This window comes from Mustela lutreola, chromosome 3 (genome assembly GCF_030435805.1).
Source record: "Mustela lutreola isolate mMusLut2 chromosome 3, mMusLut2.pri, whole genome shotgun sequence".
Lineage (NCBI taxonomy): Eukaryota > Metazoa > Chordata > Mammalia > Carnivora > Mustelidae > Mustela > Mustela lutreola.
The window spans coordinates 202,497,591-202,510,845 of record NC_081292.1 but is presented as its reverse complement, the minus strand read 5'-3'; the positions used below and the strand labels follow the sequence as shown (position 1 = coordinate 202,510,845).

The 13,255-nt window shown below is 43.0% G+C and overlaps 1 protein-coding gene and 1 non-coding gene across 13 annotated transcripts in view; one reads left to right on the top strand and one right to left on the bottom strand.

The window, feature by feature from the left end:
* The window catches only part of CCDC150 (coiled-coil domain containing 150), a 78,710-nt gene extending 69,074 nt beyond the window's left edge, over positions 1-9,636 (top strand). For 7 of the 12 annotated variants that reach the window (XM_059168529.1, XM_059168533.1, XM_059168534.1 and 4 more), the window contains 6 exons: positions 4,965-5,159; positions 5,587-5,655; positions 5,753-5,914; positions 6,566-6,652; positions 8,598-8,717; positions 9,252-9,636. In XM_059168529.1, the coding sequence (XP_059024512.1) occupies positions 4,965-5,159; positions 5,587-5,655; positions 5,753-5,914; positions 6,566-6,652; positions 8,598-8,717; positions 9,252-9,422 (804 nt within the window). In that variant the 3' untranslated portion in view covers positions 9,423-9,636. Of the gene's footprint in view, positions 1-4,964; positions 5,160-5,521; positions 5,656-5,752; positions 5,915-6,565; positions 6,653-8,597; positions 8,718-9,251 lie in introns of those variants that run through there. The other 5 variants (XM_059168532.1, XM_059168528.1, XM_059168537.1 and 2 more) reach the window with 3 other exon arrangements.
* On the bottom strand, positions 2,569-2,639 carry LOC131828437 (small nucleolar RNA SNORD56). The gene has a single exon (XR_009352443.1). It is a non-coding gene; the product is annotated as a small nucleolar RNA SNORD56 (small nucleolar RNA).
* Positions 9,637-13,255: the final 3,619 nt, after the last annotated feature.

Genomic DNA, 13,255 nt, shown 5'->3' with positions numbered 1-13,255 from the left:
CCCAAAGATACAGATGTAGTGAAAAGAAGGGCCATCTGTACCCCAATGTTTATAGCAGCAATGGCCACGGTTGCCAAACTGTGGAAAGAACCAAGATGCCCTTCAACGGACGAATGGATAAGGAAGATGTGGTCCATATACACTATGGAGTATTATGCCTGCCTCAGAAAGGATGAATACCCAACTTTTGTAGCAACATGGATGGGACTGGAAGAGATTATGCTGAGTGAAATAAGTCAAGCAGAGAGAGTCAGTTATCATATGGTTTCACTTATTTGTGGAGCATAACAAATAGCATGGAGGACATGGGGAATTAGAGAGGAGAAGGGAGTTGGGGGAAATTGGAAGGGGAGGTGAACCATGAGAGACTATGGACTCTGAAAAACAATCTGAGGGGTTTGAAGTGGCGGGGGGGTGGGAGGTTGGGGTACCAGGTGGTGGGTATTATAGAGGGCACAGATTGCATGGAGCACTGGGTGTGGTGCAAAAATAATGAATACTGTTATGCTGAAAATAAAAAATAAATTTAAAACAAAACAAACAAACAAAAACAAACCAACAAACTTTCACAGCCTCTTATCAAGAACAGACCAATAGTCCAAGAAAGCTCAGTCCATTTAATGAAGAGAAAACCAAATTCTAATTTTGTACCAAATTTATTCTTTAAAAACTTGAATTAACTTAGCCACCTTGACCACACACAAAATTCCTTTCTCAAGACTCCTTTTCCACAGACCAACTCTTTCTTTTACCCATTAAGACTTTGTTCTATGTTTTCTCCTTTTTCTCCATCCGGAGCAGACACTTTTCATACAGTTTCCTTTCACCCTTATCACTTTGAAGTAATTTTAATTACACATATTGACTAGAATCCCTAACCCTTAGAATCCTTATTCCTAGGGAAAACTAAGAAATAACCAATTGTGGAGTATGTTACACTAACATTCTGTGGGCTGGCAAGTTTATGAATACATCTCTTAATTTCTAGAAGTGTATTCTTTGTCCTAGTAAACTTTCTAATTTAGCACAAAACATGTTTATTAACCCAAATATCTTTAGTTTCTCTGTAAAAGAAAGCTGAAAGTGGATAAACCTATGTTTAGTAATTAATGTTTTGGTATTTTATTTGGAAATAATCTAGATATTCAATGTGTCCATCATTTAATTTATTTTAGGGTAATTTCCAGGTTTCTCATTAACAAAAAATTTGGTAATTTTACCCAAAACTGAAAATTTTATCCTACATCTCTAACAATTATGTTTAGATTACTCGTGAATATTTCGTGAGACATTAAGCCCCTAGCCCTGATCTTTCTTGCTGACAAACTCTATCGCAGACGTCGATGAGCTTATCTGACTGTTAATAAACCCGGCAAATAAGCATTCCAACTTGTGTTGATAATTCTGAAGACATGGTTATTTTAAGTAAAAGGTAGCTTGTTTGTTGTTTTATTTGTGGATGATTATCCTAGACCTTGTGAACTTGATGTGTATAAATACTTGTTTGTCTTTAAACCAGTTAAATAGAGCTCTCTACAGATTCATTTTGGCAATACCTTTCAAAGGTAGGAAAAAGAGTCTCTAAACATGCGTTCAAAGACATAAACATACAGACACAAACAGGTCTAACAAGCTCCATTTTACAACTTTGGTTCTAAGACAAGTACCATGATGCGTCGCACTACGGAAGAACAGTTGGATCCAAACTGTGACTTTGGCAAATGGAATAAAGTTAAGATCACCTATGCAGGCGAAAGCTTTTTTTTTTTTTTTTTTTTTAAGATTTTATTTATTTGACAGAGAGATCACAAGTAGGCAGAGAGGCAGGCAGAGAGGGGGTAGGCAAGCAGGCTCCCTGCAAGCAGAGAGCCCAGTGCGGGGCTCGATCCCAGGACCCTGAGATCATGACCTGAGCCGAAGGCAGAGGTTTAACCTGCTGGGCCACCCAGGTGCCCCAGGCGAAAGCTTTTAATGCCTATTGGTGGGGGAGACTTTTAAGATTTTTCATGGTTCTACTTTTCAAAATATCCTTTCTTTCCTTTTTTTTCTTTTCCTCCTAAGAATTGTCTTCATTCCTGGAGAACACCAAATAGAATTCATACATCTCAAAAGTCACAGAAAAAGAATATATGTTGTACCGAGGAGGATTTTGTTCCCTAAATCCAGATCTTTTACAATATCTGCAAGCCTTAGAGGGATTAGGTGTTTGGGGGATTGGTAAAAAAGACAGGTGGGCTGTGAATTGTTCTAGAGCTGAATTTCTGTTCTTGGATACTTGATTTACAAGACAAATGGTTTTTAATTTCTCAAGTGATTGGGTCACAACCTTTAATGCTAAACAGACTGACCCACCCAGCCAACTACTTGATCTTTGATTTGCTTCTTTGTATCAGGGAGATCTTCCACTAAGATGGAAATTAAAAGATGCCTATGTTCTGGATTTAGAGAGAGCTGTGTGTCTTTGGACTATTTTAGTAAATCCTTCCATAGAGACTTTAGAATGTTTCTCTTTCTCTCTCTAGGTATGTAGTTTCATTTTAGCTGAGGGGCAGACTTTTTCCCCCAGCCTCCGTCAGACCCAGAGTATCGGCACTGACCAGGGGAACTGCTATTGACCGAAAATACCTTCATCATGGCAGAGAGAGGAAAGGAACTGTGAAGTTTGTCAGGCTCTGAATTTGCTCATCTTCTGACAGTAGAGCTACTTTTTTTTTTTTTTAAGATTTTATTTATTTATTTGACAGAAAGATACAGAGAGAACACGAGGAGACAAAGCAGCAAGCAGTGGGAGAGGGAGAAGCAGACTCTCCACTGAGCAGGGAGCCCGATGTGGGACTTGATCCTAGGACCCTGGGATCATGACCTGAGCCGTAGGCAGACGCCCAACTGACCGAGCCACCCAGGCACCCCAATAGAACTCCTTTAAATCCTTTCAGATATCTCACCAGCTTTGAGCCAGGACAAACAGTAAATACTCCTAGTAGTATTGAACTACCCACCCCATGGATGTAAGAGAGGTCCCCTCAGAGGGCACAAAAGATAATCCTCACCCAAGTTCCAGAACCACTCCCAAAGAAAACCAAGAGAAATGTCCCAGCCGGCACCAGTCAGTAGGTTCCTGGCCAACCAAATTTTTAGAGCCTCTGACTTGATGGTTGCCTAGTCAAGTTCTCAGGACACAAAACCAGATCAACAAGAAGGCAGTAGCTGTCCCTAGCAGAGGAAGGATCAACAACCGATGAGTACCTGGAAGCAGATTCACAGGACACAATCAAAGATTTCTCCCTACTGTTACAATTACAGTTCAAAGAATTATCTTAAACCTATCTTTTCCTTATCAGTCCGAATCTGATAGGGACAGGTGTGGAATTTTATCTTCCTCTCTCAACCATGCACCATCGATGGACATCTGAGAGAGTCAACTTTCGTGAGAATTGTCACCTTTTGCTAGCTTCTGCTAGTTTTCCAGATCCTAGCTGTAGGCTCTGGGCAAGTGGGCATGTCCAGTAGGTCTCCCTCTAGTCACCACAGAGGATGAAAAATAGTAATTTTCCTTCTGCCTTTTGTAAGTGCTTGGCCTTGCTCCTCTAGAGTACCTTACATACACATGGATAAACTTACTTAGGTTGAAAGTTCTCCCTGGCAGCCACTGTAATTCAGAATTCTCTGTTCAGCTTTAAAGTTGTACTCACCTGAGGCCTCACACTGGACCCGCTCCAACTCTGGACTCAGTTTGATTTTAGATCAGAAACAGTACAACTCTAGTCAGTTTCTGGATCCAGTCCGGAAAAAGAAAGGCTCAAAGTCTGACAGCTGCTAACACCGAAGCTGCCGGGTGAGGCTCTAGGAGGGATTAGTGCGATGTCCAGAAGCATCCAGGAAGCAGGGGGCGCCATGGGTACCTACAGCAGCTTGCTGCTGGCTCCTGGGGCCCGTTGCTCTCCTTCCTTTTTTTCTTCTGACACCAGATCTGTTAAATATTTACCAAGCTTTAGTTTATCTTTTAAGAGTTTATTTGAACAAAAATTGATTCAAGTTGGGCATTATCCGCTCTAGCAGAGATCTCCAAGGAACAGTACGAAATGAAGGCTTTTTAGGCAGAAGGGAGCAGGAACAAGTTGTACTAAAGCTGCTTTTTGCAAAGTTTCTTTGCTTTAGAGGATGCCGGGATCGGGCAGACCACCCAGCCAGCGCTCATCAGGCAAGTCCTGAAGGACTCATTTAAGGGTTCATTTCTAGGAAAGCCAAAACTCACTCAGTCTTGGTTTGGTGACGTGTGGCTTAGCGTAAGGGACTCCATTTGAGGGCTATTGTCTTGTTTTTAACAGTAATCTCTATGCCATTTTTCCACTAGACAAGCTTATTAAAATCTTTAAAACTGAAAGCAGTATTATAAAAATCTATGCAGTGGTAGTAACGGGCAAGTATTTGTATAAATTACCTTCTAATTTTCAGTTCTCCAGACATGAGGTCACAAGCAGGAGGAAGAGAAAAGCTGAAAGCTGAGCAAGTGTGCCAGGCTCCCCTTCTTTCTCTGCCTTATCTTGTTCAACTCAGAGTCCCCAGAGATAAGTCATTTGTGTGCTTTGCCATTGATGACCCCGAGGGTCAGGGAAGTCAACTATCCCAAATTACGCGGCGAATAAGTGCTACAGCGGAGATGTGAACTTAGATTGGAATCCAAAGTCCTGCTCTTTAAAAGCAAATGATGAACATGTATTTACGTTGTCTATATCTGTTCTAGGAAAGATTGTGTTTAATGTTAAAAATTATGGAAAAAAAAAGATGAAAACAACTTAGAGTTTTGCGCCACCGTTCCTCAGCAGACATCATCATCATCGCCTCGCTTACCCTCGTCTTTAAAAGGCCCAAAGGGAACTAAACACAAAGATGGGCCTAATCATCAGCTTCTCTTCCTAAATGGAAGTTTGAAAATGATGGACTTTTCCCTTCGTGTTCCACAGCTGAAGAAGGCCCTCGATGAAGCCAACTTCAGATCAGTGGAGGTAACCCGCACCAACCGAGAGCTGCGGCAGAAGCTGACGGAGCTCGAGAAGGTCGTGAACAGTAGCAAGGAGAAAATAAAGAATCAAAAGGCCCAAATTAAGCTCCACTTGTCGACTAAGGCGAATAATACTCAGAATGTAGAGCGGATGAAGGTTGTATGAGGCGCGCTCCTTCTCCCCTCACTTCCTTAGTGTCCGAGAGGACCCAGGCAGGTGGTGGGCCCCGGTGAAGGCGGTCCCCGAGTCCCGACAGCACCCGTGTTCTCTGGGGATGACAGCTGCACCTGGGTCGTGGGCAGACGCCTGGGGGGGGGGGGGTACTCTCTTTCCAGCAAGATGCTGCTGTGTAAGTGTGTGGTTTCTGTTTAGCTGCCAAGTCCCTTTAACTCCCCGTCTGCCCCCTCCCTGGTGACAGGACGTTGCTGTTTTAGGGTCAGTGCGCCAGACGGGAAGGAGGGCCCAGCGGGAGCCGGGAACTGTGGGTCTCATGTGGGATTCTCTCTGTCACCCCATAGGCGAAAAGAGCAAGCCAGTTTTTCTACTGATCGTCTTTCTATGTTATTTCCACATTTACTTTCAGCAAATAGAAACAGAATTGAGGCAAATGGAGTTAATTAAGGATCAATATCAGAAAAAAAATTATGAACAGGTAGAAGACTTTCACAAACTCCATGTGTTTACCATGCACCTAAAATTCTCAGACTCCGACCCATTCACCGACTGCTTCCCTCTCTGTGCCCCACCAGTCGCTGAGCATCCAGAAGTTCGTGTCTGAAATGACCAACCTGCAGAAGGAGATGCAGCTGTTGGCCAAGAGCCAGTACGAGACCTCGGCGCGGAACAAGCAGCAGGAGCTGCGCCTCGAGGCGGAGCGGAAAATAAGGCAGGACCTGGAGAGCCGGTGCCAGGTGAGAGGCCCTTCGGGGTCCTTCAGCGACGAGCAGCCCAGCAGCGGAGCACCTCGGTTTTCTAGATTCTATTAAAGAAACATAAACCTGCGAGAGGAAGAAGCCTGTAGCTTTGAGTGTGCCACGTGTTCCCAGTTTTCAGTTTATAAAAGATTCATTCTTAACAGCCGAAGCTCGCTGCGCCAAATACTGGTTCCTAAGACATCCAAACTGAATTTCACAGTCCTTTAGGAACTTTCTACCCCTTGGTTCTTCCCGGAAGCTCAGATCACCCGCTACTGTGATGGGACTTGCCGCTGTACCCAGCCTCCGGAAGCACCACATTCTGTCGCGGAGTAGGGACTCCAAGAGACCGTCAGGCTCTTGCCTTCCAGCAGACACTGTCTGCCATGAAAAAGCATTCCTTCGGTTCTGGAAGGAGATAATTAATCGCTTCCTCTTCAGGAGGATACGTAAAATCAAAATCGGAGATGCATTAGGTGTACTGCTGACCGCAACAGCGTGGGTCTTACCTGTTGGTAGCACCTGAAGTTACAAAGTCTAACCTCATCACGCTTTCATATTGTGGTTGCCCATTTATTACAATATGGAAGCTTTTTGTTCCATATGGTATATTGGGAATTTGTAAATATCTTCATATCACATTTTCAGGAACTGGAAGAAACGATCAGACACCTAAGGAAATGTAAAGAGGCAACAGAGCATAAACTGAAAGAAGCCAGTGTAGAATCAGAACAGGTAAGCCACACCCAGTCAAGGTAACATCCTTCACGGACATAGTTCCAGGAATGTCACAGGCAAGAACCAATAACTAAGCCTAATGTCTACTATGAAGAATAATTTTTAGATTGGGATTCTGCCTCCTGATAAAAGAATACTGAAATACTGACTAAGCCAAGTCCAAGTCTCTGCCCCTAAATGTCAGGAGGACCAGCGTGTGGGTAGATTTTAACGAACTACTGCTTGACACCACTGATAGAAAGGCAAGCTCTTTGTTCAGCCAATAACTAGAAATGTAAAGTAGGCCCTATTTTTTTTAAGTTTTATTTTAATTTAATCTCTCCACCCAACATGGGGCTCAGACTCACCACCCTGAGATTGAGAGAGGCTTGCTCTTCCGACTGATGCAGCCAGGTACCGCTCGTGGGCCCTTTGAATTTGCGAATTTGCTTTCTCTAATCTTAAACTGACCTTTTTGAAAGTATTTAAAATCATACATTTTTTAGAGGTGGAAAGGACCTATGGAATTCGTTGTGTGACACAACCAGTCCTAATGTCCAGTTAAGAAAACAGAGGTATCACAGTGATGACACAGTTGGTCATGATTTGTCCTTTTTATAGCCATTCGACAATGGCTATCAGAGTGGTGTAGCCAAAGGACTACAGACTCATGAGTTTGACGCCAGCTGTGACCCTTGCTGTGCCCTTGAGGAAGTGACATTTACTTTAACTCATCAATTACCACATCTCGAAAAGTCAGGATAGTAAGACTTACTAATCTGTTATGCAGTAGATGACTCAGTAAGTTTCACTAAATAGTACCTCCCTTCTCATTCACGGTGCAAAAGGTGACATGATGTAGGGGCCATTTCTAGCATCTTTCCCTCCATCCCTGGTAAAGAATGCTAGAGAAATGTGGGGTTGGGTTTGAGGGGCCGGTGAGAGTGTCGCTGGCATTAGGAGGATATACAAAGTACTTGAGCTTTGTTGCTTTCTAAAGCTTTAATGCCAAGGGGAGCTCTATTTTCTTACCTCATTATTTTGTACCCACACAAGGACCTGGCTAATCTGGGACAAATACCTAGTCCCACACATTTACTGTGGACCTATCCTATGGTGGGCACTGGACTAGTTGAGGGGACACAGGATGAACCGAGCCCAAGGACGCCCCTGCTTTCAAGGACTTGCCTTCTCCCGGGCAAGAGAGAAATACACCTCTCTCTCTCTGACTTCAAAATCATTTTACTTTTTATTCTAGAGGATATGTTCTGGAGCTCTTTTGAAGCAACTTTTATATAACCTTAAAGCCTGTCAGCTTTACCTTAAAATACTGAAGTAACTCAGATACATACAGAAGTGCCAGGCACATACAGGTACTCAGTAAATATCTGTCAAATAAACGAATACTGATTTCGGATCATCTGCAAAGGCAGATTACTAGAAGGACTGTTTAAGTCTAACAAAGGTAGTTTGGAAGTTTGTGTTTAGGAGCCAAAGCATAAAATATTTTGATGATAAAGGAAATTAAAAGAACGCAAGTTACACTAAGCTAGTCCACTCTTTTACTAATTCAATTACTTTCTTAAAGCCCAAAAGGAAGATCTAGTGCAGGGACTTTGGAGAACGATTTAATCTTAGAGAACAGAGCTCAAAAATTCAAACTGTGGTTTGAACTACCATATTCCTCGGCAGAGCCGTCTTGTTCTTTTCGCTCTATTTGCCTCCTGGGTCCTCTTCCTTCCGTTCACATCCAGGAAGTATCCATGAATGCAGGGAAGCAGCAGGCTTGCGCGCGTTCAGCTCTGCCTTCAGAAGTCACTCCCGTCGGGAGGTGCAGAAGGACCTTGCACTTGGAATCTGGGTCCTTTAACGTCTGGGTTAAAAAAAAGTCTCTGGAACTAATACACAGAAAATTTAGAGCTTTCTTCATTGTGATTTTTACTGATAAGACTTTTCTGTTCAGATAACAGCTAACCTGGAAGAAGCTCATCGCTGGTTTAAGTGTAGGTTTGACGGCCTCCAACTTGAGCTGACAAAAAACCGGTTGCAGAGGCTTCCCCGAGAAGACAGGTGGCTGGAAGAGGTAGGGTGCTTAGACATGGCTGTCCTCAGCAATTCTGGATTTGTCCCTTCTCAGATTTCTCACCGCAGAACTTCTCTCTTCACACGGCTACTCTTCCCACTAATCTTGAGATTTCTCTAAACTGCAAGAAAAACAAAAGAATTTCTTCCTTAAAAGTTGCCCATTTGTGGAGCATAACAAATAGCATGGAGGACAAGAGGAGATGGAGAGGAGAAGGGAGTTGGGGAAATTGGAAGGGGAGGTGAACCATGAGAGACTATGGACTCTGAAAAACAATCTGAAGGCTTTGAAGGGGCGGGGGGTGGGAGGTTGGGGGCACCAGGTGGTGGTGGGTATTAGAGAGGGCACGGATTGCATGGAGCACTGGGTGTGGTGCAAAAACAATGAATACTGTTACGCTGAAAAGAAATTTTAAAAAAAGAGTCGCCCATCTCCCAAACTGTCTAGATTAGAACCACTCACCTTGATGAGTAGATTATATTCGTGGAGACAGAACATGTCCTCGGCTCTGCAGGTAGTTGGGAACAGTGTTAGGTCTGTTTTCCTTCCAACAGGACCACGGTAACAGGCACGATGTCGCATCCGGCCAGTCTGCTCTACACCGATGGGAGAATAAACAGAATCTTAAACTTGTGCCCAAGAAGTGTCATTCTGAACTTGAGAGAAAGTGATGTCCTTGACGGAGGGAGGCGCTGCTTCATCTAGAGCTACACCGCCATGATTTCCTGCGCCCAGCGTCCTGGGCTGGCCTTTCCCGCCGTCATCAGAACATGAAGTCTTTGATGTGGGCTGAAGATTTTGGACTTGAGTTTCTCGTATTATGAACTTGCTGGTATCAGTACAGAACCACCCCATCTTATTTGTCCTTTCCCCCCATTTTCCACCCAATAAATTTATATTAATTTGTTGTATGATAGGAGATGCCGTTGCATGATACTTGGCTATTTTTCTAAGTACATTCTATCAAAAAGCACTCAGTGAGGTACTAGATGATATGGCAACCAAATGACAGACTAGGACATTTCTTTGAAACAAAATATCCTAATGTCAAGCAGATAATCCCTGGAACTGGAATCACTTGGAAAATGTTAAAAACTTATCCAGTCATACAAATGTATACCCTTTTAAGCTAGATAATTACCAGAATATCTTTAATAAGATGAGATCTCTAGTCTGTATTTTATTAAGTAAGTTCTAGGCCCAGTGTGGGGCTTAGACTCATCATCAAGAGTCACACACACCACCAGCTGAGCCAGCCAGGCACCCCTATGTCTATTCTTACAACAGACATTGTATTTACAGCTTCCTTGGACATTGACAAAGCAAACTATTGTGGATGGCAGTCTGCTCTGCTCCAGGAAATATGCCTGACCAATGTAGCTCTTCCTTACTAGAGCAAGCAATAAATTGAGATTTTTCTTATTTCAGACACAGAATGGTGGATTGCACACAGTAAGTCTGGATCACCATAATACCTAGGTTAATCAGTGCTCAAACCACGGCAGCTACTGAGGCCATCAGGACCTAAATCAAGTGAGCAATTGTGAAACTGGAGAGAACATCAAAATTAAGACACTCAGAGGTTGAAGAGCCCCCCACTCATCTGATATAAAAAGATAAAGCTGAGTTTAATGCTCACTCTGGTAAGGAAGAGCTTTGTTGCTCAGGCAGAGTCCTATACAGGGTTTTGGGGAAGTAGGGAGTTCAAGGATTGCAAGTCTTTCAGAGGTTTAAGAGGCTCAATATCCACCGTAGAAGTGTCGGTAATGGGGATGAGACTATCAGATGGCATTCAGGGCCAAGTTTATTGGAGTGTGTCCATTCAGAGCTGAGGGCTCTAGCAGGCTGGTAAAAGCCTCCTCGACTTGTCTCACCCCCACAGGATCTCTCCTTGTGGACTCTTCGTAAGGAGATAGTCAGTTGAGGGTACCAGGGCATCAGTCTTGAAACAGTCCAACCAAGAGCCCTAAAGAGCAGTTTACCTTAGTCATGAATTCTTCATAGGAAAAAAGATCCCAGTTATTGCCCAGGAGAGATGATCAACTTTAATGGGTTATAAATCTACCATTTCTGAGTGTTATCATGACATTGACAATTACTGGCCAACAATATGCTTATCTTCCTCATCCAGAACACAGATCACTTTTGTACTGTCCTCAAAGAGTATCATTATTGATAAAGTCAGTATAACATACCTTTTTATCACTTTTTAGGTGGGCTGTACTACACATTAGCTTGGGAGGAGAGAATTACAGTTAGGTCAGTGATCATCTCTAGGAAAGCTTATAGTTAGAACTGCCTGTTTAGAGGAATGAATTTGCTAACACGTTTCTATAGCACCTTTGTAGGTGTCTATTGTATAGTACACTCGCTTCCATTTTGGGCCTCAGCTTTCATCAGAAACTGTCAAACAGTGGTTTTTAAGACACCAGACATCATGCAACAAAGAACAGTGACCCCTGCGGGAAAAGGAACAAGTGAGGTGAAGCCTACTATGGGCCCAGCTTACAGCCTTCAGAATATTCCAGCTGCGCCACGAGGAGGAGAAATCAAGGTGGGCTCCCTGAGTTAAGGAGCCAGAGCCCAGGAGATGTGACTGCTGGAGTCTAGGACTGAGTCCCAGAGAGGAGAGGGCTGCACGGATGGAGAGCTTCGGAGGTCCCAGAGGTCCTCTGAGTATCCAGCTAAGCACAGTTGGCGCATGTACAGGGGGAGCCACCCGAAGCGGGAGAAAGAATCATCCAAAAGGGTCCAAGTTAACAGCGCCCACACACAGTACCAGTTCCCACCAGCCAGAATCAAACCTCATGATTTACAGGACGGGGGTGTGGTGGGGGGTTGTAATACTACAGAGTATCAGTCTCAGATGGAGAGACTAGTCAGCCCTACAGTGAACACTGCTCTGCTCCCACCTAACAAATCTTAAAAACTAGACCCCAAATGACCCATTTGCAGGTAACTGCATTCCAAAACAGAGCTTAAGAATATTTAGAGGAGGGGCGCCTGGATGGTTCAGTGGGTTAAAGCCTCTGCCTTCGGCTCGGGTCATGATCCCGGGGTCCTGGGATCGAGCCCCAGATCAGGCTCTCTGCTCAGCAGTGGGCCTGCTTCCTCCTCTCTCTCTCTCTCTCTCTTTCTCTCTCTGCCTGCCTCTCTGCCTACTTGTGATCTCTGTCAAATAAATAAAATCTTTAAAAAAAATTTTTAAAAATTTTTAAAAAAGAATATTTAGAGGAATACAAAAATATATAGCTCCATTGAGATAAAAAAAGAAAATCACCATTAGTGATATTCAATCCAAAATTAGCAGGCATACAAAGCAGGAAAATCTGACCCAGAACTAACATAGATATTAGGAGTGACAAAGACATAAAAACAGTAACTCTAGGTATATGTTCAAGGAATATTACAACAATGGATGATAATAGAAGAAAGAAATTGAAATTCATAATATCAAGTAATAGAAAGATGATGGGTAGTTTGCTTTAGCAATAAAGACGTACCACACGTGGTAACATCAGACTTAAAGGGGATTCTAATACAAGATCTGAAGATGTTTTAATTTTTTGACAACTGTAGTTCTGAAGAAAGGAGACAAAGCTGTGGCTACTGAATTAAGGGACAGGCAATACTATTATGTCTGCTGATTTAATACCTACCCACCTTTTCATGTTAAAAAGATTCATGAAAATCTAGGAAGAATCAATCTGGATTCTGACCAGTGATCCCAAAGTATCAGATAAGGTTGAGACTCGGGAAGAGGCTCAGAATTGCTTTAAGTTCTCATTTTCTAGAGTGGTTTAAATAAGCCAAAGCAAATAATGTTCACTTCCTCTCAAACTTGTATAATTACTACACATTTTCAAATTCATCCCACCTTTTGTTATAAAGCCATTTTAAGACAAAACCACTCTCTCACACTGTAAGTCATTTTGCTTTTCTTTCTTGACAACTTTTTTTTGGAGGGGGGAGGGGTAGAGGGAGAGAGAAAATCTTAAGGGAGGCTCCACACTCAGGACAGGGCCCTGAGATCACGACTTGAGCTGAAATCAAGAGTCAGATTCTTAACCACCTGAGCCACCCAGGCACCCTGCTTGTTAGACTTTAAAATTTCAGCCAGAAGGATGTGATATTCCAGAGTGATAGGATTAGTTGCAGCTAACACTAGTATCAAGAGTGATTCTATTCCACTTGGGAGTTTAGAGGAAAGACCAGGAATTGTGAGGTCATCTCCCCCTGAGTGGCATCACTGGATTTCGGATGGTTGTCTTTCACTTTTTATTAGCCCAGTGAATTTTTGGTTGCAATTTCTCCCAGTCTCTTTACTGATAGACTTCTCATTCTTAACAGATCTTTGGGCTTCAGTTTTATCTCAGGGGTCTTTTTGGTTTATACAGACAGCCAGAGCTTATTTACTCTAAGACTCTCAGAAACATCTAGCTACAGATTACTGGTTTTCTACAATAGTTTCGAATTTCATGGCTTTTTTTTTTTTTTTATTAAATTCCCTAGTTCGGATTAGATCCAGTAACAAAAAG